We start from the raw sequence: 23,632 nt of genomic DNA, 5'->3' as shown, positions 1-23,632 counted from the left end.
TCACCGCCCGTGAAGTGACTCCCCTGCAGGTGGGGAGCCGGGGCTCGAACCGGGATCCTTACGCCGGTCCCTGCACTTTGCGCCACGTGCGCTTAACCCAATGCGCCACCGCCGGACTCCCCTACAATATATCTTTTAATGTTTATACCAATACATGAGTTTAAATACAAAGTAAGTATAAAATGTCTCTTTCTAAAGATAAAAATGCTTTTAAGCATACTTTTTTACTAAAAAAAATGATCAACAAAATTATCAGTTCATAGAAAAATAAAATAGCAATGCATCATTTGGCCAAAGAAAAAATAGATGATAGAATAAACAAATCTGTCATGACAAAAAAAAAGAAAAAAAGACATTCTAATGACATTCCATTGAGTGAGCAGATCAGTAACAGTAAAGGAAGTTTTCTGTGTAGGAATTATCCAATAGGATAATCTTAAAACATAATCTAAGTATATTTCTTGATGACTGGTTGACTGAGACAGAGAGAAGCAGAGAAGGGGAAGATAGGGAGAGAGACATCGGCAGCATAGCCTCAGTATCTTTTAACAATATCTACTTTTTCTCTTTATGTTCACCTCAAACTTACAAGACTAGAATTTTTTTTTTCAGTGGTTTAAAAGATCTTAAAATTTCAGGGTTTAGGTCCACATCAAAATCATGCATACCCATAAGAAATGATCCTATCATAACAGGATAACTGGCAAATAAACTCAAGTTCAAATTTGATTTTTTTTCCCTTTGTCGAATTTAGACTATTTTCCTTTCTAAGAGTTTACATATTGGCCTTAGAGTATAAGATAGCATCTAGCCAGGAGTCTTTGCGAAACATTTTCCCTTGATTTCCCATTATAATACCAATCTCCAAAGTTTATATTTAAATACTAAAGAGAAAAGAGGCACAGACTGGGAAAAAATATTTTCTAACAAATAAAACTGACATCCAAAAAGCACAAAGAATTCTTAAAGCTTATCAATAAAAAAAAAAAAAAAAGGGGCTGATGTTGTACTTGGTTGAGTGCACAGATTACCATGCAAAAGGACATGGGTTCAAGCCCCCAGGCCCCTCCCACAAGGGAAAGTTTCAGGAGCAGTAATGCAGTGCTGCATGTGACTTTTTGTCTCTCCCTCTCTATATCCCCTTTCCCTCTTGATTTCTCTGTCCTATAAAAAAAATTTTTTTAAGGCTGCCAGGAGCAGTGGATTCATCATATAGTCATCATATAGGCATCAAGCTCCAGCAATAGTCTTGGTGGAAATAAAATAATAATAATAATAAAAGAAAAAAAAAGGTTAAAAAGGAAGTATACTTGAATGTAGTCATAAATGCTGGTGTGACTTAGAGAGGAAGTGAACACAGAGCTGTAGAAATGAATAAAAATGGGCAAAAAAATATAGAGAGATAGATAGATAGATAGATAGATAGATAGATAGATAGATAGATAGACAGACAGACAGACAGATAGATTTAAATATATAGTCAACCCATATCTGAGACCTTGGAAGAACTATTGCAGATTCTGCTGGAGGGGGATAGAAACATATAACTCTGGTAGTGGAAATAATGTCTTAAAATTTTGTAACTCACTAACAAAAAAAAAAATAATGGGCAGAAGATCTAAATAATAACCTTATGAAAGACATAGAGATACCACAGAATATGAGAGCATACTCAGCATCACATGGCATCAGAAAACTACAAATTAGAACAATGAGTTGACAATAAATACCAAGTAGAATAACTAAAATACAATATACCAACAGTACTAAATGCTGATGAAGATGTGGAGCAACTACACTCTCATTCACATCTGGAAAAATGGTACAGCTATTATGGAAGAAAATTTGGCAGCTTCTTAATATTAGCAAGTAGCCCAATAACTACTCCTTGATATTTACTCAAATGAGTTGAAAAGATATGCCCCCAAAAAACTGGATATGGACTGGCTCACTTAATCATGGCCTTTTTGGTCAATACCAGACCACCCCACTACCTGGGGCCTGAGTTAGGGAATCCTTGGATTCCCACATAGATATGATAGGCCTAGACCTCTAACAAATCCCTCTCCATCATCACTGGTCATGTCCATCAGGAACATCATGATAAGCCCTCTTGTGGGACACTCCAGGAACTTGTCCTCCCTAGAAAGTAGCAATGGTAGGGACTAAGCCATTCTCTGAAGGAGGGCTGGGTCATTCCTACCCTGCCACTCAAGGAACACTGGCATAATGTCAGAATTACTAATTACCAAGTGTCAGGCTTGAGCAACTGAGTAGATGAAAAGTGACATCAACTGACAGAAAAAAGAGAAAGAGAAGGTTTATATTACTGAACTAGTTAATCAGCATTATTCCTAATATATCTCATCTAAAACTGAGATGTGCCAACTACACTTTCTTCTCTTCTCTTCTTATAGGTCTATCCCTATCCCAAGCATTTTTCTGTCTCCCATCTCTTACTTCTTCATAAGACTATTAGCAGCATTTTTCACTAGGTCTACTCAAAGTAAATATACACTATGTAAAGTGTATGTTGATAGATAATAAAAGTCATTATTTTTTATATAAATGACCATAATGAATTCAACTGGAAATTAAGTTATTCTCAATCTCACCTCTGTCCACAATGAAGTTCCTCGTGCTAAGGACTCTTCTTGTCTCAGAGATGTGAGAAAAGTTGAAACATCAGAAAGTGACACTTTTTCCTGAGGAAGAAGTTTTATATTTTAATTGAGTAAAATAAATTCACTATAAAAATAATCTAGTATACAATTAAAATAGACTGTTAGTTAAATCAAAAGAAAGCTATTTTTAAAAAGATATCATTCAACATTTAAAATGAACACACAGGTTAAAACCAATATATCACCTAAAATGAAAGGCTGTTTTATAAATCCATCTTCCTTAAAATGAAGCTTCTTTCTTAAAGACAAGACAGTCACACCTAAAAGTACAACATTCTTACTACTTACCAAAGTCGCAAAAATATCCTCTGCATTAAGAAAACCATGAAGGTTTTTTTATTCCCAAAAGACTGTGTAACTTGAAATTAAATGTCTTGCTCTAGGCCTTGGATTAGCAATACCACTCACAGACTATTTTGTAAAGTTTCATTGGAACACAACCATAACCATTTATTTATAAACTTTCTGGCTGCTTTTGACTAGGTATGACAGAGACAAATGATCTGCAAGCCAAAAGTATATACTAACCTGGCTCTTCACAGAAAAAAAAAAAAAGTGTGTTGCCTCCTATTCCCAGCAATAATATTACTGAGGGGTTATAAAATAAATAAATAAATAAATAAATAAATAAATAAATAAATAAATAAATAAAAGTGCTCACATTACAGTGTGCAAAGACCCAGGTTCAAACTCCAGTCTCCACCTGCAGGGGGAAAGCTTCACAAGTGGTAAAGCAGGGCTGCAGGTGTCTGTCTGTCTATCTCTCCCACCCTCTCAATTTCTTTCTGTCTCTATCTAATAATAAATAAACTGATTTTAAAACTGTAGATAAAGGCAATAGATATTCCTTAACAATCAAATTTCTGAAAGATGTGGCAGAACAGAGTAAACCTAGCAAAATATTTCCACAGTCCTCTCCCTGAGAAGTCACCAGAATGTGCTGAATCCCCCAGTTAGTTGTGATAAAAGTATGAATTGCTATCTCTATCAGGAAAGCTCACTAAAGACTCACTGTTTAGAATTTTTCTTAAGAGTTATTCACATTGACACCTTCTGCATAGTACCCACTAAAATTAGACCGTCAGAAAGAAAGCAGGTATTCACTATGAACCATATATTCTATACAAAAACTTCAGGCATAGTAAGCCACAATTATAAGTTGGGAGACCTCCCCTGAAATCCAAATTCCCAAAAGCTAGCTGCGGTCAATTTTATAAAGTATTGTTGAGGAACAAGAACCTGGAGGGTACTATCCAGGAAATGGTAGTGGTGCCAGGTATGGCTGAGAAAGGTGAAGGTGGGGCCCGGGTCTTATAAGCTAGACCTGTAGGCATGGCTTCAGTCTCTTTGCCTAGGTCACCATGTGAGTAAGAGCTCTGGGAGGCTTCTCTCTCTTTTATTTTTTTGTGCTCTCAGCCGTAGGTGAATACCCCATCAACATGTTAGTAAGAGACCTCTGAGGAGCTTCTCTCTTTCTCTTGCTCTCTTGCCTAGGTGGGCCTCAGACAAGATGTGAATAAAAGGGCTCCACTCTTTCTCTCTCTCTCTCTCTCTCTCTCTCTCTCTCACGGCCTAACATGTAAATGTTTCCAGTTTTCCTGAAGAAAGTTTCAAATTCCTAAAAAACATGCTCTCTCCTCAATTCGCTGTTGAGATTATGAGTGATGAACTTTTAAATGTTGGGGAAACAAAAGACCAATGAATTTCCCCTAATACAGTATTAACTCAAAGTATACTAAAGGTATATCTTAAGCTTAAGTCAACTGTCTTTTGCATATTCATTCACTAAGGGAGGCCTTTAAATTCAAATATCATGAGGTAAACTCACCACATCTACCAAATTTATAGCAGTCTGAAGAAGGTAGCACTGTGCTGCTCCTCTCAACAGAATCTGATGTGTGATCATAGTGCACTGAAGAACAACCCTGACAACAAAAAACAAAACATTCATGTCCATGTTCCCAAGGACAATTCTCATAATTAGTAAATATCAGTTGTAACTACCATCTGTAGTGTAAAAAGTCACTGTCAGAATTTGAAAGCTTTGATTTTATTTTATTATTTGTTATTAATCGTATGATACAGGACTATAAGATAACAAAGCATAGTTTTGTCACACCACACCTGCCATCAAAGTTCTGTATCCTGATCACCCCACCTCCCAAAGATAACCACCATAGTTTTCACAAATCTAAGAAACAATTTGCTTACTTCTGGTTTTTTGTTTTGTTTTGTTTTGTTTTAGCAAGTTTATGTGAATTAGAGCTCTAGATTCCACATGAGTAGAAACCATCTGGTTGTCTTTTATCTCTTTACTTATTTCACTAAGCATAATCACCTCCATCACAGCTCACTTTATTTATTACTAGAGCAATGTTCAGCTCTGGTGTGAGAATTGAACCTGGGAATTCAGAGACTTGGGCATTAAAGTCGCTTTACATAGCCATTATACTATCTACTGCCACCCTAAAGCTCACTTTTTATATAAAACAAGTCTCCTTTTAAAATAACAGGGATAAGAAGATCACATAATGGTTATACGAAAGACTTTCACGCCTGATATTCCATGGTCTGAGGTTCAATCCTTAGCACCACCATAAACCAGAGCAGGGACTCTGGTGTCCTCCCCCTTCCCTGCATGTATTATTCTCTCATTAAAAAAAAAAAGAATTTTAAAAATCAACAGACTGGTGACTAGGAGATAGTTTACCAAGTAAAGCAAACACTTCCATGTGTGAGGAGCAGGGTTTGAAACCCAGAACTACATGAGAGCACCTGCACCAAGGGGAGCTTCATCAACAATCCTATGATATCCCTGTATCTCTCTCTCCCTTTCTCCATCTCCTTCCCTCCCTGTTTCTGAAACAAAAAGGAATCTAAAGGGAGCAATGGAATCACATAGGCATGAAGCCCAGCATACAAAAAATAAAAATAATACAACACATATTTTTAAAGTAAAAATGTTTAGATCTTTTGAAGTACTTTGTAATCAATATTACTATTTGATATGTTTTTTAATTTTTTAAATATTTATTTCCCTTTGATTGCCCTTGTTGTTTTATGTTGTAGTTATTGTTGTTGTTAGTGATGCATTGTTGGATAGGAGAGAGAGAAATGGAGAGAGGAGGGGAAGACAGAGAGGGGGAGAGAAAGATAGACACCTGCAGACCTGCTTCATGCCTGTGAAGCGACACCCCTGCAGGTGGGGAGCTGGGGGCTCCAACTGTGATCCTTATGCCGGTCTTTTTGCTTTGAGCCACGTGTGCTTAACCAGCTGCACTATTCCCAGCTCCCACTATTTGATATTTTATCCCTACCTAGTAAATACTGACATTATTTAATGATATAGCAAAAAAATCTGATTGGCCTATTTTAAAGAGATCAAAATATGTTAAAATGATTATGGCACAATTTTAAATCAGTAATTCAAAAAGGAGGTTAAGTTTACATAAATACCCCGATTCCCCACCTGCAGGGGAGTCTCTGTCTTCCCCTCCTCTCTCCATTTCTCTCTGTCCTATCCAACAATGATGACATCAATAACAACAACAACAATTACAGCAATAAAACAAGGGCAACAAAAGGGAGTAAATAAATATTTTTTAAAAAAGAAAGAAAACATATGGCCAAATATTAATAAAAAAAAGTTTACATAAATGACAGATTTTAATTTTACATTTCTTACATAAAATTAAGGTTCAAAAACCCTAATGTCAATGCTAACAAAAATCACTCACTACAAATTAAAACAGAGATGCAAAGTGTGAGAAACAGGCACATGTCAACATACACTAAGTAAATTACCTTAGAGCAAAAAGTCCTTCTAGACCCAGGGCTTTACATGTTGGAACACTTGCCAAAGCCTTAGATAGAAACAAAATGGGAACAGCACACCAATGTCTAGTTGTCATCTTCTGAATAAACTTGAATAGGAAACTGCCTGAAAGACAAAAAAAAAAAAAAAAAATTAGTCATTGCTGCCAATGCACACATGAAAAGTTGTTCAGCATCATTAGCCAGTAGGTAGGAAAACACAAATTAAAAAACCATACAACTTCACATCCACTATGATGGCTACGATCAAAAGGGCAGAGGATAATAAGCATTATCAAAAAAATATGGACATTGGACCCCTAAGTGGTGCAGCCAGTGTGGAAAACAGTTGTTAGCTCCTCTTAAAAAAGAACCTTATATATGAAAATTCATAGCAGCATTATTCATAATCATCAATAGTGGAAGCAACCCAAGTTATCTACCAATTAATGGATGGGTAGATAAAACATGAAATATTTATACAGTGGAATATTATTCAACCACAAAAAAAAGATGTATGCTATAGCACAGTTGAATCTTTTTTTTGTTATTTTTATTTTATTTTATTTATTTATTCCCTTTTGTTGCCCTTGTTTTATTGTTATAGTTATTATTGTTGATGTCGTTGTTGGATACAACAGAGAGAAATGGAGAGAGGAGGGGAAGACAGAGAGGAGGAGAGAAAGATAGACACCTGCAGACCTGCTTCACCACCTGTGAAGCCACTCCCCTGCAGGTGGGGAGCCGGGGTTCGAACCGGGATCCTTATGCTGGTCCTTGTGCTTTGCGCCACCTGCGCTTAACCCGCTGTGCTACAGCCCGACTCCCTAGCACAGTTGAATCTTAAAAACATAATATGTTAAGTGAAAGAAACAAGACATAAAATAAAAGGAAACATTATTTCACCAATATTAAATGTCTAGAACAGGAAAATCATGGAGGCAAATATCAATAAATCATTGGCTGACAAGTGCTAGGGAGAAAGGAAAATGAGAAGCAATTATTAATGTGCATGACATTATGAAAATATTCTGGAATTAGTGGTGATGGTTATATAAACTGTGAATATACTAGAAGGAAAAAAACACTACACTGAACACTAAAAATGTGAATTTTATGGTACATAAATTACATCTGAGAAAGGTTGTTGAAAACAATCACCTATTTCAATTTCATAAGATTAGTACTCGACTATACTGGAGGATAAATGATGTTAAAGAAAATAATGTGTGGCCAGAGAGGTGATTGAGCAGATAAAATGTATGTCTTAAATTAAATGCAGCCCCAGGTACAAGTAACTTCTAGTAAATATTACTTGCCCTTTCTACAACTAAACTAATTCAATTCCTATCTTTTGTCTAACACCTTATTTCTAATACAATGGCAACAGGAAAGATTCCAGCTCACATTCACTCAACACAATTACAAATGACTACTAGTTATCTAGCACTGAACCACAATCACTTCAATCACTGTGTCAATATGGTCAGCAAATAACCCAACACTACAGAAACTGCTAAAATCTAGCAAACAAAAGGGTGGCCCTAACAGTTCTCTTCTCCAACTTTCTATAAATCTGAAATTGGGCTAGATAGACCATTGCTCTTTTTCTTTTCTGACTTCTGAATAAATGCCAGTAATTGTCATTATCTTCCTCTACTCATAGATTAAATACAAAAGAAAAACTTCATGCCCACAATTACATTGTGACTAAACCAAGAATGAAAAAAGGAGCTCAAAAGTAGAGTAAGTTCTAGTGTCTAGCAAACAAAATAATACTGGCTTTGTATTTTGCTTGCCAACTTATCAGAAAGAAATATATGCACCTAGTCAGAAGAGGAGGGACATTTCTAGGACACAATATGCTACATAAAGCAAGTATATTCTTCTCCTAATCTTTCTGTCATTTAAAGAGAAACACTGCCACAAAGGACATACTAGTTACATGTTTTCCCTTAACCAAGACTATCTACTGCTACCTTAAAAATCAACATAGATAATTAGAAAAGACAGAAAACTGGAGCATACCTACTAAAATTACTTCCAAACTACTCATGCCAATACTGGTAATATACTATATACAAAAGATGTACATTCAATCTGTGTGATTTTGAAAACTACACATATCCTGAAAAAAAGTACACCAACTGAAATATTAATTATGATAGTCATAAGATAACACAACCAATATACTTATTTTTAAAAACTTAAACAAGTATTTGTCTTTATTGACACGTACTCTTTATTTCCTCTGAAAGAAGTGAAACATAAGTGACTAAAAACTTCTGTAATTTCAATCCCAATGGAGAGGCACTTCCTATCAGCTGACCCGGGAACCTAAAAACAAAGAAGAAAAGAAAAAGACAAAACATTTAAAATCTATTCGCAAATTATTATACTCAAAGCAAACAGAATGCAACTCAAAAGCTTTTCAACAATTACAAAAAGGAAAATCTACTTTTTCTAAACCTACATTTTATTTTTTAACAAAACTTTGGTAATTATTTTTATTTATTAATTTATTTTATTAGTTTATTTATATTACTGGCTAGAGACAGAAGGAAATTGAGAGGGGAGGGACACCTGCAGCCCTGCTTCACCACTCGAGAAGCTTCCACCCTGCAGGTACGGGCCAGGGGCTTGAACCTGAGTCCTTGCTTACTGTAATGTGTGCGCTTAACCAGGTGTGCCACCACTTGACCCCTTGAGAATTACTTTGAATAAAATTTTGATTGATTACAAAATCATCCAGATCTTTCAAGAAAAGGAGTATGGGTTAGTAATATACCATATTCAGTAGATGTGGATTTCCTTTTAATTAAGCTTTCTTTGAAATTACATTATCTATGAACCATGCAAAATAGTGTCATTTAAATGATCCAGGTGGTGACACACCTGGTTGAGTGCACATGGTCCAATGCACAAGGACCCAGATTTGAGCCCCCGGTCACCACCTGCAGGGGGAAAGCTTTGCAAGTGGTGAAGCAGTGCTGCAGGTGTCTCTCTGTCTCTCTATCTCCACCTCCCCCTCATTTTCTGACTGTCTCCATCCACCAAATAAAGATAATTTTTTTAATTTAAAAAGAAATAGTGTCATAAGAATGATAATTTAAAGCTGTGTTTTTTGGGGGGTGGGCAGCAGTGCACTAAATTGAGTGCACACACGTTACCAAGCATGATGAAGATGTGCTACAAGTGTCTCTCTAAATATCCTCTCAACTACTCTCAGTCCTATCAGATTAAAAATAATGCATAATAAATAATAAATTTAAAAGCAAATAGGGAGTCGGCGGTAGTGCAGTGGGTTAAGCACAGGTGGCACAAAGCATTAAGGATCCTGATTCGAGCCCCCTGGCTCTCCACCTGCGGGGGGGGGGAGCGGGGTTTGCTTTCACAAGTGGTGAAGCAGGTCTGCAAGTATCTTTCTCTCCCCCTCTGTCTTCCCCTCCTCTCTCCATTTCTCTCTGCCCTATCCAACAACAACATCCATAACACAACAATAAAAATAAATATATATATAAAGCAAATAGTTATATTTTTCAAAATATAACTCAATAATTTAAAATCCTTGGATGTTAATTTCATAGAATGTCACATATAAGAAATGTATGACCTTTTTTTAAAGGACATACTTATTTTTTTTTCTTCATATTTACTTATTAACAAGAGAGACAGGGAGAGGGAACCAGTGCATCACTCAGGCACATGCAGTGCCAGGGATCAAACTCAGGACCTCGTGCCTTAGAGTCCAACATATTATAAGTAATGAATAACTTCTTCAAGAACACTTAATGGTTAACATCTAGTAGAGTCCTTTTTTCCCCTGCTATATGCTTCTAAAAAGAACACTGTCATTAAATTGAACATATTAGCGTATTAGAAAACTGAAGATATTTCATAATAACTGTACCTGTTAATTCTTAGAAAGTACCAAGTTAGTTTTACTGCTCTCCAATTTCTACTTGAATCAGAAAACTAGCAATAGTAATTTCTTAAGCTCAGCAAAACACATAATTATAAAAATGACAAAGATCAAAGGTAATAAGAGAATATTAAATGTAGCAAAAGAAAGATGAGAGTCACTTAAAAAGGAACTCCCATAAGATTATCAGTTGATTTCTCAAAAGGAACTCTAAAGGCTAGAAAGGCTGGCAAGGCATACTCAAAATATTGAATAGAAGAGACCTCTATTCGAAAATACTCCATCTAGTAAGTTGTCAGCCAGATCTAAGGATGTAATGAAGAGATGGTCAGATAAGCAATAAAGGAATTTATTTTTCCACTAATCCAGTCCTACAAGAAATATTAATGGAACTTACAGAAAGCAAAAAATGCTGAATGTTCTTACTTATATGTGGGAAATAACAAAATAAAGCAAGGGGGCAAGCAAAAATCAAATTAAGACAAGTCTTCAGTCTTGAACTCAAACCTGGGTCATACACATGACAAAATAAGTACACTATCCAAGTGATCTACTTTGCTTCCCCTAAGTTTAATATTTTTTAATAGTTCAGGAATAGAACCAATGCTCAAAAAATGAAGCTAAGGCACAACAGTAAAAACTGTTGTCACTGTCAACGTTTTCAAAGGATAAAAGTGGCAAGTGTAATGTTACAGGTAACAATAGCCATCACATGATTGGGGAAGGGGAAGTCAGAGTGAATAGTGTGATATTAAACTGGAATTGGAAATACTGGTATGTTCACATCTGTGGGGGTAAGTTTCACAAGTAGTGGAGCAACACTGCAGATGTTTCTTTCTCTGCCTCGCTCTCTATCTCTAACTCTTATTCTCTTATCAAAAGGTGAAAATGGCAACTAGGAGCAGTGGAGTCTTTCTGCATGCACTGTGTCCCAGCAATATCCCTAGTGGCCAAAAGAAATGCTGATAAGACTTCTTGATTTTTATTCATTTGCTTATGTATTTATTTATTTATTTTAGTGGAACTAGGACTATAGGCATGTACAATTTCACTGTTACAGGATATTTTCATTCAGAAAGAAACACAGAGAGGGAGACATCACAGCATCAGTGTTCTCCATTCCCACAGTACATCAGGCATGATGCAGAGATTCAAACCTGAGTTGTGCACATGACTGCAGGTATAATACCCAGTGAGCTATCTCCCTAGCCTAATTCTTGGTTCCTAATATGGATAAATAAATGAATCAGGGGTGAAGTAACAGACAGACAATGAACTAAATATAGATGGGTAAGTCTGCTTAGCAGACAGAAATAAATAGGTTCTTTCTTTAGGAAGTAATTAAGCAAATATACTAAAACATAAGTAGGAGACTATGGATGAAAAAATAAGTGAGATTTCTTTGCATTATTTATTTTTGACAAACTTTTGTGATTATTTTTAAGACATTTTATTTTTATTTATTTCTATTACTGGCTAGAGACAGAGGGAAATTGAGAGAGATGGGGAAGATAGAGGGAGAGACAGACACCTGCAGCCCTACTTCACCACTCGAGAAGCTTCCTCCCTGCAGGTTTGGGGGAAAAATAAGTCAAAGCTAAAAGTTAAAAGAAAAAATGCTTAAAGAATTAGTTAGCCAGAGTCACTACAATTTCCAAGAATGTAAATTATGCTAGGATATAATTTCCAAAAGTCTAAGACTGGAAGGGCTACAACAGGAAAGAAAAAAGGAAAAAAAAAGGGACAATAGAAGGAAGTGTATGTTAAGAAAAGGCTGAGTGCTTATTAGACAACATACATGCATTATATACCAAATACATTTAAAAATCTGGTCATATCTAGTAACTACATTAACTTTATATATTAAATTCACAACCAAATAAGATAACATTCATTTACCTGCTATATAAAGAGCTCTCCGAAAGTGCATCCATTAATTGGTCAATAATAAACTAAAAAATAATAATAATAGAAGGAATTTATGTTAAGCTGTAATTGTAATTTTGAAAGGTCAGCTTACTCTTAACTGAACATCCTACATAATAACTGCAGAAGAGCTGCTGTAAGTTAAATTGAACTCTTGATTCAGGTCTTATAAAGTACAGCAATTCCACTAGACAAATCAGAATTTCCCCCACCTGAAAAAAATGAATAGGATCTCTCAAAGAATTCATACTGGGTACATAAGAAAGACACCCAGCAAAAGAACACATGGTGGAAAATAAAGGTTAATTACCAAAGAAAAGCAAAACAAAAAAGGAAAATACAAGCCCCTATGCCTAAAAGACAATAGAAGAAAATATATCAAGAATATTAGCAGACATTGGTCAAAAATATTAATTTATGGAAAGTGCAGAAAGGATAGGAGAATATGAAAAGTAGTACATATTAAAACACTACAGGACATAGTCAAACAATTAATAAAGTTCACCAAAGTTACCACTAATTGAGATTTAATTATAAGACCTAAGAAATAATGTGATTTACTTGGTACTATATCATTAAACTTAAAACCACATTCTTATTTTGTTTTGTGAGTTATTTAAAAAAAAAAGGAAATAAAACTACTACTAAATATAGTTCAAAAAGCAATCTCTGCTCACTGACTTAGAACTGGAAAGCAGCATCACCAAACAGCAGTAATTCTTTAATTAATGCACATACTGTCAATAAAACACCTTTGGCAAAGAAAACAAAGGAAAAGAGAGGCTATTATTACCTCAGAAAATTCTTGTGAAAATGGAAGAGCTTTTGTTTCATACAGCTCCAAAAAATGGATAACACCTTCTTTAGTTAGGATTTTATTTTCACTTTCAAACAATCTTTTATAGATACACAAATGCCAGGATGGATGAAAGAGCCAACAATCTGTGAAAATAAACATGTAATTATGTTACTACCTATAAAATATATTCATAAACAAATCCAAATACATACTAACTCTTATGTAAAACTATAAAATTGACTTTTTTATTTTGTCATCATCCAGGCTTCACCACTATGGGCCTTTCAAATAGAAAGAAAGAGACAGAGGGAAAGAGAAAGACGAGGAAAGACTTCACAGCACCAAAGCTTACCCCAGTGCAATAGGCGTCTGGTTCACACCTGAATCCCATCCACGGCAAAGCAGGCATCCTCCCCAATGACATTATCCCCAAAGACGGCCCAAAAGTAAGTGTTTTGAACTATATATGAAATAATTTACTAAACAAAATAACTTTAATACTCTGCATTTCATAAACAAAGACTGATTTAGAAAGACTATAAACAAATACTATAGCAACTACAGTGTACAAAAAAATAAATACTACTCATGTATACAAGTTAGAACTTCAGATTTAGAGTGATGTCAAAACAAACTCTTCTCTTATCTATTTAACCCATTTTTATATAGAAAACTGAAACTGTTACTGTTCTGCTTATAATTCTTGAATGGATTCTCACAGTTTTTAGAGTAAAATCAAAATAAGGTATTAACTGCCTCTGACAACTATATCAACTCTATTTACCCTAGGGTCTTATACCTATCCTGCTATACCACACTGGCCTTTCTAATCTCTCCCTTCCCAAATTGTCCGGCTTCTGCACATGGGGCTGTCTTCTCATTTAGGAAGTTCAGTGTCATCCCTAGTGCAGGTCTCCCCTATCTACTCTAGTATATGGCCCCACTCTGTTTCAGTACATGCTGTTTCATATACTTATATAGTTAAAACTACTTTTTTCTTTTTTTAAAATTTATTTACTTATTCCCTTTTATTGCCCTTGTTTTATTGTTGTAGTTATTATTGTTGTTATTGATGTCATTGTTGTTGGATAGGACAGAGAGAAATCGAGAGAGGAGGAGAAGACAAAGAAGGGAAGAGAAAGATAAGACACCTGCAGACCTGCTTCACCGCTTGTGAAGTGACTTCCCTGTAGGTGGGGAGTCTGGCTTGAGCCGGGATTCTTAAACAAGTCCTTACTTTGAGCCATGTGCGCTTAACCTGCTGCGCTAGCACCCGACTCCCCTAAAACTACTTTTTTATAGAAAAAAAATCAAATAAAAATAGTATACCGTACATCACATTTTACCTTGATGCTTAATATATAGGAAGGAAATACCTATTATATATGTGAGAAAACAAAAAATGGGATATGTAACTTAGATTTTTTTGAAGCCTATTAACATACCATTTAATTATACTGGGAAAAAATGGCATTTTTAGCTCAAGGTATATTGCTACATAAATAAATTGTCTATTATATGTCATTTATACCAAGATGTTTCTTCACATCTTTAGTAATGGTAATTTTTCAAAACCTGTCAGTGCTATTTGATGTGGTTTGCTTAAAGCTGTGGGCAAAATGTGGTTATAAGAGAGTAATTTTAATAGTAAATCTGTAAGTGAAGTCACAACAGGGTTCAACTAAATTCTTGCCCCACATAGGATTACATATCCTTACAGTCTGTGACAAATTTCAGTGTATCAGAAAAAAAATTAAAAAAAAAAAGAAGGGAGTCTGGCGGTAGTGCAGCTGGTTAAGCACACATGGCGCAAAGCAACCGTTGGAGCTTCCGACTCCCAGGTGGGGAGTCGCTTCACAGGCGTTGAAGCAGGTCTGCAGGTGTCTATCTTTCTCTCTCCCTCTCTGTCTTCCCCTCCTCTCTCCATTTCTCTCTGTCCTATCTAACAACAATGACGACAACGACATCAATAACAACAGTAACAATAACTACAACAATAAAACAAAGGCAACAAAAGGGAAAATAAATTTAAAAAATTAAAAGAAAAGAATCTTTATAAAAAGAAAAGAGAAAAGAAAAAAATAATAATAAATCCGCTGAATTAAGCTCAGTTCTTAAGGGGACCAAACAACTGAAGCTATAATTACCTACAGTAGGCACTAAAATTCACCTACCCAGGATAATTCTCATGTGTAAATACGATATTGTAGCATTCTATCACTCATATGAACACAAAAAAATATTAGTCTTTATTTAGCTGTTTCACTAATCTCAACTTAATTTTATAAAATACTAGAGAGTTGCAATTTCATTTGATTTCTTTCCTTTTTTTTTTTTTTTTTTGCCTCCAGGGTTATCACTGGAGCTAGATATCTGCACTATGAATCCAATACTCCTGTGGCCATTTTTTTGATAGGACAGAGAGAAATTGAGATGGGAGAGGAGACAGAAAGACAGATACCTGCAGACCCCGCTTCACTACTTATGAAGTGACCCCCAGGCAGGTGGGGAGCCAGAGGCTCGAACTGGGATCCTTGTGCAGGTCCTTGCGCTTCATACTATGCGCACTTAATCCAGTGCACCACAGCCCCACCCCAGTGCGCTACCGCTGGGCCCCCATTTGATTTCTCCTAAAAGAATTTTCATGGGAGGGAAAGCACAAAGTGTAACATGGACTGGGCATGGTGTATTGCACCAAAACAAAGGACTCTGAGGAGAGAGGAGGAGGGAAGATAGGAAGAAAACTCTGTGGAGGCCTATTATATAATGAAATTATATGCACATGGCAATGACTGCACTGTAAACCATTAAACCCCTTCATTTAAAAAAAACTATAATACTGTTTGAGGACTTAGAAGCCATATTTAAAGTTATTATACTGTGATCCAGGATAAAGTGCTGGACTCTCAAGCATGAGGTCCTGAATTTGATCCCCAGCAGCATATGTGCCAGTGTGATATCTGGTTTGTTCTCTCTCTCCTCTTATCCCTCTCATAAATAAATAAATAAATAAGATATAAAAACACTTATTATGGGGGTCAGGCGGTAGGTAGTGCAGCAGGTTAAGCACACACGGCGCAAGGCACAAGGACCTGCAGAAGGATCCTGGTTCGAGCCCCCGGTTCCCCCTCTGCAGGGGAATCACTTCACAGGCAGTGAAGCAGGTCTGCAGGTGTCTGCTTTCTCTCCCCCTCTCTGTCTTCCCCTCCTCTCTCCATTTCTCTCTGTCCTATCCAACAACAAAGCAACGTCAACAATGGCAATAATAACCGCAACGAGGCTGCAACAACTAGGGCAACAAAAGGGGAAAAATGGCCTCCAGGAGCGGTGGATTCATGGTGCAGGCACCGAGCCCAGCAATAACCCTGGAGGAAAAAAAAAAAATGTAGAGTATGCCATCACTCAAACATTATCAGAGAATCTATCTTTTTTTTTAAATACAGAATTATGAAACGAACTCGGGGCTTGCACATGTGTAATACTGCTAAGCTCATACCCCAGCCCAATTTTTTTAAAGAACTTTTTAATTTTTTTATTAACTTTATTTATTTATTAGATAGAGATAGCCAGAAATCGAGAGGAGGGGGGAGACTGAAAGGGAAAAAGACAGAGAGACACCTGCAACCCTGCTTCACCACTCGCAAAGATTTCCCCCTACAAGTGGGGATGGAGGGCTCAAACCTGGGTCCTTGCGCATTGTAACAAGTGCACTCAAAAAGGTTTGCCACCACCTGGCCCCCAATTTTTTTTTTTAGTCTACATTCTGAGAAAGAGAGATCAAATCACCACTCCACTAATCGATTTTCATTCTTGGTTCTATTCATGGTACTCATGTTTAATAGGGATCAAACTCAAGGTCTTTATCTTTTAAGGACATAAGGAAATAATAGTAGATGAAAATCTATACTTTCTAGGGATTCTAAGCCATTTGATGGGGAGAAAGGGAAGGAGGGGAGGCTGCATGATAAAGAAAAAGGTCTGTCATAAGATGATCACTGCTGATAGGAGTGATGGGATTAACATAAATAAGACTTTCCTAGAACTGCTAGAAATTTCCTATAGTAAAAAGTTCACAGGGGTCGTGGAGCATCTAGTTGAGCACATGTTACAATGCACAATGTCCCAGGTTCAAGGCCCCCCCAGTCCTCACCTGTCGACGGAATGCTTTGCAAGTAGTGAAGCAGTGCTGCAGGTATCTCTCTTCCTCTCTAACTTCCTCCTCCCCTTCAATTTCTGTCTCCATCCAATAAATAAATAAAGATAATAAATTTTTTAATTCAGAAAACTAAACATATCTCTAAATTATTTTTAAATAAAATAACCTACTATTGCCTAAAAGTATGTTCTTATCAACTAAGTATATGAACAAATGTCAGTGGGTATATTACGATGGAAGAAAAAAACTTTAAGAACAATCAGTACTATAGTTAAATATATGAAACACTGATAGCTTGACAGTGGTACTCTTGGTCACAACAGATTCATATGTTCTTTACACTTTCCTGGCTTGTCTAAATTTTCTAATGAACAAAAACAAGTTATAAAATCAAAGAAAAAAAACCTAAAAATTATGTAAAACAATAAAGATAGGGAGTCGGGCAGTAGTGCAGTGGTTAAGCACAGTTGGCACAAAGCACAAGGACTGGCATAAGTCCCCAGCTCCCCACCTGAAGGGGAATCGATTCACAGGTGGTGAAGCAGGTCTGCAGGTGTCTATCTTTCTCTCCCCATTTTCCCTTCCTCTGTCCTATCCAACAACGATGACATCAGTAACAACAACAACAATAACTACAACAATAAAACAAGGGCAACAAAAAGATAAAATGAATAAATAAGTATTAACAAATTTTTTTTTTTAAATTTTAAAAAAAGAATAAAGATAAAAATAACCGTTACCGTTTTCCTCTGACACTGCATACTCAAACAGATTGTTTAGCTTTGGTAAAACAGGCTTTATCACATGAATCTGAAAACAAGAGTAGAAAAAAACAAAAACATTATAAAACAAGTAAAAATTCATTTTAAACATGTAAGAAAAATTTCATATATTTATGTAACAAGAGCCCTTCTGGGTACTTCACACTAACTAGAACATGTTGCAGATACCACTGCAACAAAATCTATTGCATATACCCTTCAAAATGTTGGTGAATTAGTAAACAGTGAAAGTCTTATGATGTACTGACTAAGGAAAGGCAGTGAAGTTCATTTGGATTTAGAAATGCTTTCCCTTTACTTCTTCACCTGTGGAAATTAGAAAGCTGCAAATTAGCATGTATGTATAATCTGTTATTTCTGTTCACAAGCAATGCCTGGTGGCCATTTGTAACTGGCATCTACTAACGATTTAACTCATAGAAACCCACAAAGATGGCAGGTTCCAGGAGTTGGGTGGTAGCGCAGCGGGTTAAGTGCAGGTGGTGCAAAGTGCAAGGACTGGCCCGGTTCAAGCCCTCAGCTCCCCACCTGCAGGGGAGTCACTTCACAAGTGGTGAAGCAAGTTTGCAGGTGTCTATCTTTCTCACCCCTGTCTTCCCCTCCTCTCTCCATTTCTCTCACTCTGTCCTATCTAACAACGACAATATCTACAACAATAAAACAAGGGTAACAAAAGGGAATAAATAAAATTTTTTTAAAAAAGATGACAGGTCCCATAGTAGTCTGCAGCTTAAATATTGGGTTCTGTAAGCGTGATTCCAGAATGACAGCAAAGGTATCATTTGGAATCTTGTAAAATATTCAAAATATTGGACACCACACAGATCAACTGAATTACAAATTCTGGAAACTGGGTCCATTAATACATACTTTAAGAAACTATCTGAGTTTGCAACTATCTGATGAAAATTAAAATTTCACACTTGCATGGGTTATCTTCAGAGATGTGTATGTGTGTGTGTGAACTTAAGTGAGTCTTCTTCAACCATTCAAAGTCTAAAATGATTTTTTTTTAAGTATCAGTTCTCAGGACCAGGTATGTACAAATATAAGAAAGACTACAAAATTATAGAGCAATTTATTGACTTAACTACAAACTACCACAGAATTGCTTTCAGTAAAAGTGTCCCGTGCAAATTTCTTTGGCGATTATTTGTTATGGTGAGCAACTGAAAACTAATACTTTATATGTCACTGTCGAGATAAAAGTTTAAAAATCAAATTCATTTAATGATAATCTAATGTGGCTTAAATTATTCCTTAATTTCCTGAGTTTATATTTAATTGTACTGAACTTATATGCCAGCCAAGTACAGTTACTGAGCAACAGAGTTTCAACTGCTCATATTCACTCTTAAGTTTGTCATTTTCTATCTGCAGGTTCTGCACTTATGGATTCAACCAACCTCAGGAGTTATACAATGAGCTTCAACTGCACTGGTAGGGTAGGGGGTCTGAAGCCCTTGCCCACAGTTGGTCAAGGATCACCTGTACACTTGTACTTTACTATATCCAAGTTGGGTTTTTTTAACTGTGTCTTTTGGGACAAAATGTACAGAACTGGAGGTGATTATGCTTAGCAAAATAAGTAAAGAAATGTAAGATAACTACCCAATGGTTTCACTCATATGTGGAAGCTAAAGAACTGATACACATGAGCTTGAGAAGGAAAAAAAAAGAAAGGAAGGAAGGACGGAAAGAAGGATGGAAGGCAGCTGTTTATAAAACTTGTGAGAATTATAGTGGTTATCTTTGGGTGGTGGGAGGGTAGGGACACAAAACTCTGGTGGTTGGTGTGCTACGGAACTATATACTGCAACCTTACAATCTTGTAACCTACTATTAATCACACACACACACACACACACACACAATTCTGGTCCTTTTGAATTGCTTCTATAGAATGTTTGGGAAAAAAAGACTACCTATGCATGATTTGTTAAAATATATAAACACTCACCTGATTTCCTTCCAGAGCTTCCATAATTAAAATATAGTTTTCCCAAAACTTTAGAAGTTCATCTTTTTTCTTTTCATCCCACCAAAACAGACTTGGGCCTAACATGGTTTAAAAAAGTCAATTTGTTAACTCTTTTTGCAATTTTTAAAGTTTCTCTATACACAATTATTTGCTTCAGCCTCTATGAAAGGAAGAAAGAAAGAAGCGAGCCATTGCAAAAACAGAAAATAAAACCAAAGTCAGAGATGGATTCAGTAACAGAACTGAGATTATGATTAATATTAAGAAATCTAATGGAAGTACTAGCCAATAGCATGCATGAACAGATGTTAATTTTCAGGAGTTAAAAACTAAGAGTTGGGAGTCGGGCTGTAGCGCAGCGGGTTAAGCGCAGGTGGTGCAAAGCACAAGGACCAGCATAAGGATTCCGGTTTGAACCCCAGCTCCCCATCTGCAGGGGAGTCATTTCACAGGCGGTGAAGCAGGTCTGCAGGTGTCTATCTTTCTCTCCTCCTCTCTGTCTTCCCCTCCTCTCTCCATTTCTCTCTGTCCTATCCAACAACGACAACAACAATAATAACTACAACAATAAAACAAGGGCAACAAAAGGGAATAAATAAATATATTTTTAAAAAAAACTGAGTTGTTGAAAAAGTCATGATTCATTTTTGCACAGAAAAAATACACCATGACTTTTCCAACAACCCAATGTAAGAAGTATCAGATACAAATGATAGAAATAAAAATTTATCAGATACAAAATATCATTTGATGGAATTACCAAGGACACAAGCATTGTACTTCAACAACCACTGGAAAATACACTATACCAAAGAGTAAATTGGAGAGAAAAAAAAAAAAAAAGACAATATGAACTCCAGAGTTCTCTAGCATGGTACCAGTGAAGGCAATGATGATGAAAGTAGATATAAGTGTCAGCTGTGCAACTAACTGGCTAAGGGTCCTAAGATTTCAAGAAAGTGCATAAACTACGTGATGATCAAATTTTGTCTGTAGAAAGAACTGGATGAAATTTTGAAGCTGGTAAGTATCAAAAGAAACAAAAAATGTTTAAATGAAATAACTCTAGGAAAAACTTGCAGAGAAACTGTAATCTCCTCCTGTGGACAATGTATTTGTAGTCTTAATCTTGTAAATGTTCACAACTAACCAAAATCGTAACAATGGATTTTTTGAACTACATATGAAGTCATGCCAGTAAACATCAAAAAAAAAAAAAAATCAGCTGAAAGAGGTAAATCTAAAGCCAGGAGATAGCTCTGTCGGTGGACCACACACTTTACCAAGAGCCCAAGTATTTCAATTTACTGAGTCAATTTTAAATCAACCCATTTTGATAACGCAGAAACTAAGAGGGGTAACGTGTATTTTCACACATTTCAGTGAACAAGACAATCAACAGTAACACGCCAAATTAAAGGTATGACTTGTTATTTCACCTACTCTTGTTTCGTGATTAAACACAAACTCCCAAGGCTTTAAGAGAGCTCTGGCAGTTACCATGGGGGCAAAAGAAATTTGGTAGTAAGTGCGGTATGGAACTAAACGCATGTAATCTTACAACCATGTAAGCCACTATCAAATTATTAATAAAAGTCATACTGATATTTTAAAAAGCACATACATGTATGAATGTTTTCTAAAAGCATGTAAAAAAACAACTGAAATCTGTTCAATCAGTGGGAGAAATACCGTCAAGATGTTGGCTTATGGATCATATGTTTAACAAACATTAGTAAAACTTTAAGAAGTCTACAAAAAGGCAATTTCAAAAGAATCTGAGCTCTATGACAAAGTTTTAACAATCAAGACTCAATTCATTGGAAATAACTGTTCATTTAATCTGATGAAAGTTAATCCTTGCTTGCCCTTAGAACACAGCTACCAAGCTGGGTATGTAAAAGCCCTGCAGATACTGAACGTAAACTGTTCTCAGCTACTTTGTGTCACTGCCCTCAAAATGAGATCCCAAGCTTTTTCAGCGATATGGGAACCGTATCTCAGAGATGATGCCGAAGGACTGGTTTTTGCAACCAGGGAACTCTCTCCCCTAAAGTCAAGTTAGTTGTGGAAGGGGGCTGTACCGTTTCGGTCCTGGAGGCTGCAGGAGCAGTCTGCGCGCAGCTCCGCCGACACCTCCACCGCCCGCCGCAGCAGGTAGCGCGCGCGCTTGCGCGTTAGCGCGTCCTGGGCCTGCGCCAAGGCCGCCTGCACGCTCCTCCAGAAGCGCCAGCAGCTCCGCGCATCCGGGCCCGTGTCCGCCCCCGCCCCCGGCTGCGGCAACAGTTTCTCCGCCAGGGCGCTGAGGACCAGCAGCTTCGGGCCCACGCTGCCCAGCTCCGAGGGCGCCCCGGGCCCGACCAGCCCATCCCACACGGCCCGCAGCGCCGGCCCGCCGCACTGGCCCAGCGCGGGCAGCAGCCGCCCGGTCACCAGCGCCGCCACATCCTCGGCGGGCCCGGCCTCACCCCCTTCCCCGCCCAGGGCGAGCGCCAGGGAGACGCGCGCCACTCGCCGCAGCAGCCCCTCGTCCTCGCAGGGCCGCAGGCATGGCCCGACGGCCGCCAGCACCTCCACTGCCGCCTCGGCGCGCGGAGCCCGGGCAGCGCCCTCTGGCCCGGACGCCGGCCACCCGGCACACAGGTCTCGCAGCGCCTCCTCCGCGAGGGCGGCCGCCAGCTGCTGACCCTCGGCCAGACGCGCGCAGGAGCGCAAGGCTGCACCCGCCGCCCTCAGCAGACGGCGGCGCTGATGGCCCGGGTCAACCGCGGGGCCAGCCCGCATCAGAGACACTAAGTACTCCACGGCCACCTGGCGGGCCGCCGCCGGGAGCGCGGCCGCGCCGCCGTCGCCGCACGCCTGCTGTTCCTCCAATCGCTGCAAAAGAAAGCGCAGTGTCTCCACGCGCTCTACGGACGCCTCTCCGCGGCACAGCGCCCCAAACAGCACCCGGGGGTCCGGGATCTGCGAGAGCAGCGCTTCCGCAAGCACACACTCCATTTGTTGAGCGCGCTACCGCCGCCGGGCGCGCGGAGGAAGGCGCAGGCGTGCGCGGGTGCGTGCGCGTTCACGAGGCGCCGGCACGCGCTGACTGGGCGTGGCTTGGCGGCCGGCAGTACTGGAAAGAGCGCTTTATACTGGCTCCTCCAGCTGTCAGAAACCTCATCCTGTCTCCTGCCCCAACTATTGTTTTTTTCTCTCTCTTTTTTTTTAAGATGAAAAGATTATCTTGCTAAACATGAATTTAGTATTTACGCCAACTGCCTGGGTGCAAGTCGATACAGTAACTCTGAAATGGATTCTGGACAAAAAACAAACACCATAACGACTTACTGAAAGATTCTTAAAAGTACTGAAACACGCTCATCCCCAGCCCCAGCTCTTAGAATCAACTGCCTAAGCTTACTGTAGCAAACAGCTCTTCCCGCACAACGCTTGTACCCTCACATGCAGTCTCAGAAATGTTAGTTTCTGTGTCTGTATTTTTGCGTTTCTGACAGCATTGCTGTTAAATACAGAAACAGAACCTCAGTTTACATTGCATGGTGCTGTCTTGGTTATTTGTCAGT

The 23,632-nt window shown here is 38.0% G+C and overlaps 1 protein-coding gene across 4 annotated transcripts in view; it reads right to left on the bottom strand.

Annotated features, from left to right (window-relative positions):
• TARBP1 (TAR (HIV-1) RNA binding protein 1) overlaps nt 1–23,343 on the bottom strand; it is an 81,290-nt gene extending 57,947 nt beyond the window's left edge. For 2 of the 4 annotated variants that reach the window (XM_060191977.1, XM_060191976.1), the window contains exons 1-9: nt 22,148–23,334; nt 20,043–20,140; nt 18,041–18,110; nt 13,139–13,287; nt 12,319–12,371; nt 8,737–8,834; nt 6,489–6,624; nt 4,513–4,609; nt 2,616–2,705 (exon numbers count right to left, since the gene is read on the bottom strand). In XM_060191977.1, coding sequence (XP_060047960.1) covers nt 2,616–2,705; nt 4,513–4,609; nt 6,489–6,624; nt 8,737–8,834; nt 12,319–12,371; nt 13,139–13,287; nt 18,041–18,110; nt 20,043–20,140; nt 22,148–23,063 — 1,707 coding nt within the window. In that variant the 5' untranslated portion in view covers nt 23,064–23,334. Of the gene's footprint in view, nt 1–2,615; nt 2,706–4,512; nt 4,610–6,488; nt 6,625–8,736; nt 8,835–12,318; nt 12,372–13,138; nt 13,288–18,040; nt 18,111–20,042; nt 20,141–22,147 lie in introns of all 4 variants that reach the window. The other 2 variants (XR_009550207.1, XM_060191975.1) reach the window with 2 other exon arrangements.
• Nucleotides 23,344–23,632: the final 289 nt, after the last annotated feature.

Source organism: Erinaceus europaeus, chromosome 6 (assembly GCF_950295315.1).
Source record: "Erinaceus europaeus chromosome 6, mEriEur2.1, whole genome shotgun sequence".
Taxonomy (NCBI): domain Eukaryota; kingdom Metazoa; phylum Chordata; class Mammalia; order Eulipotyphla; family Erinaceidae; genus Erinaceus; species Erinaceus europaeus.
The sequence above is the reverse complement of the archived record's forward strand: the minus strand, read 5'-3'. Positions and strand labels throughout refer to the sequence as shown.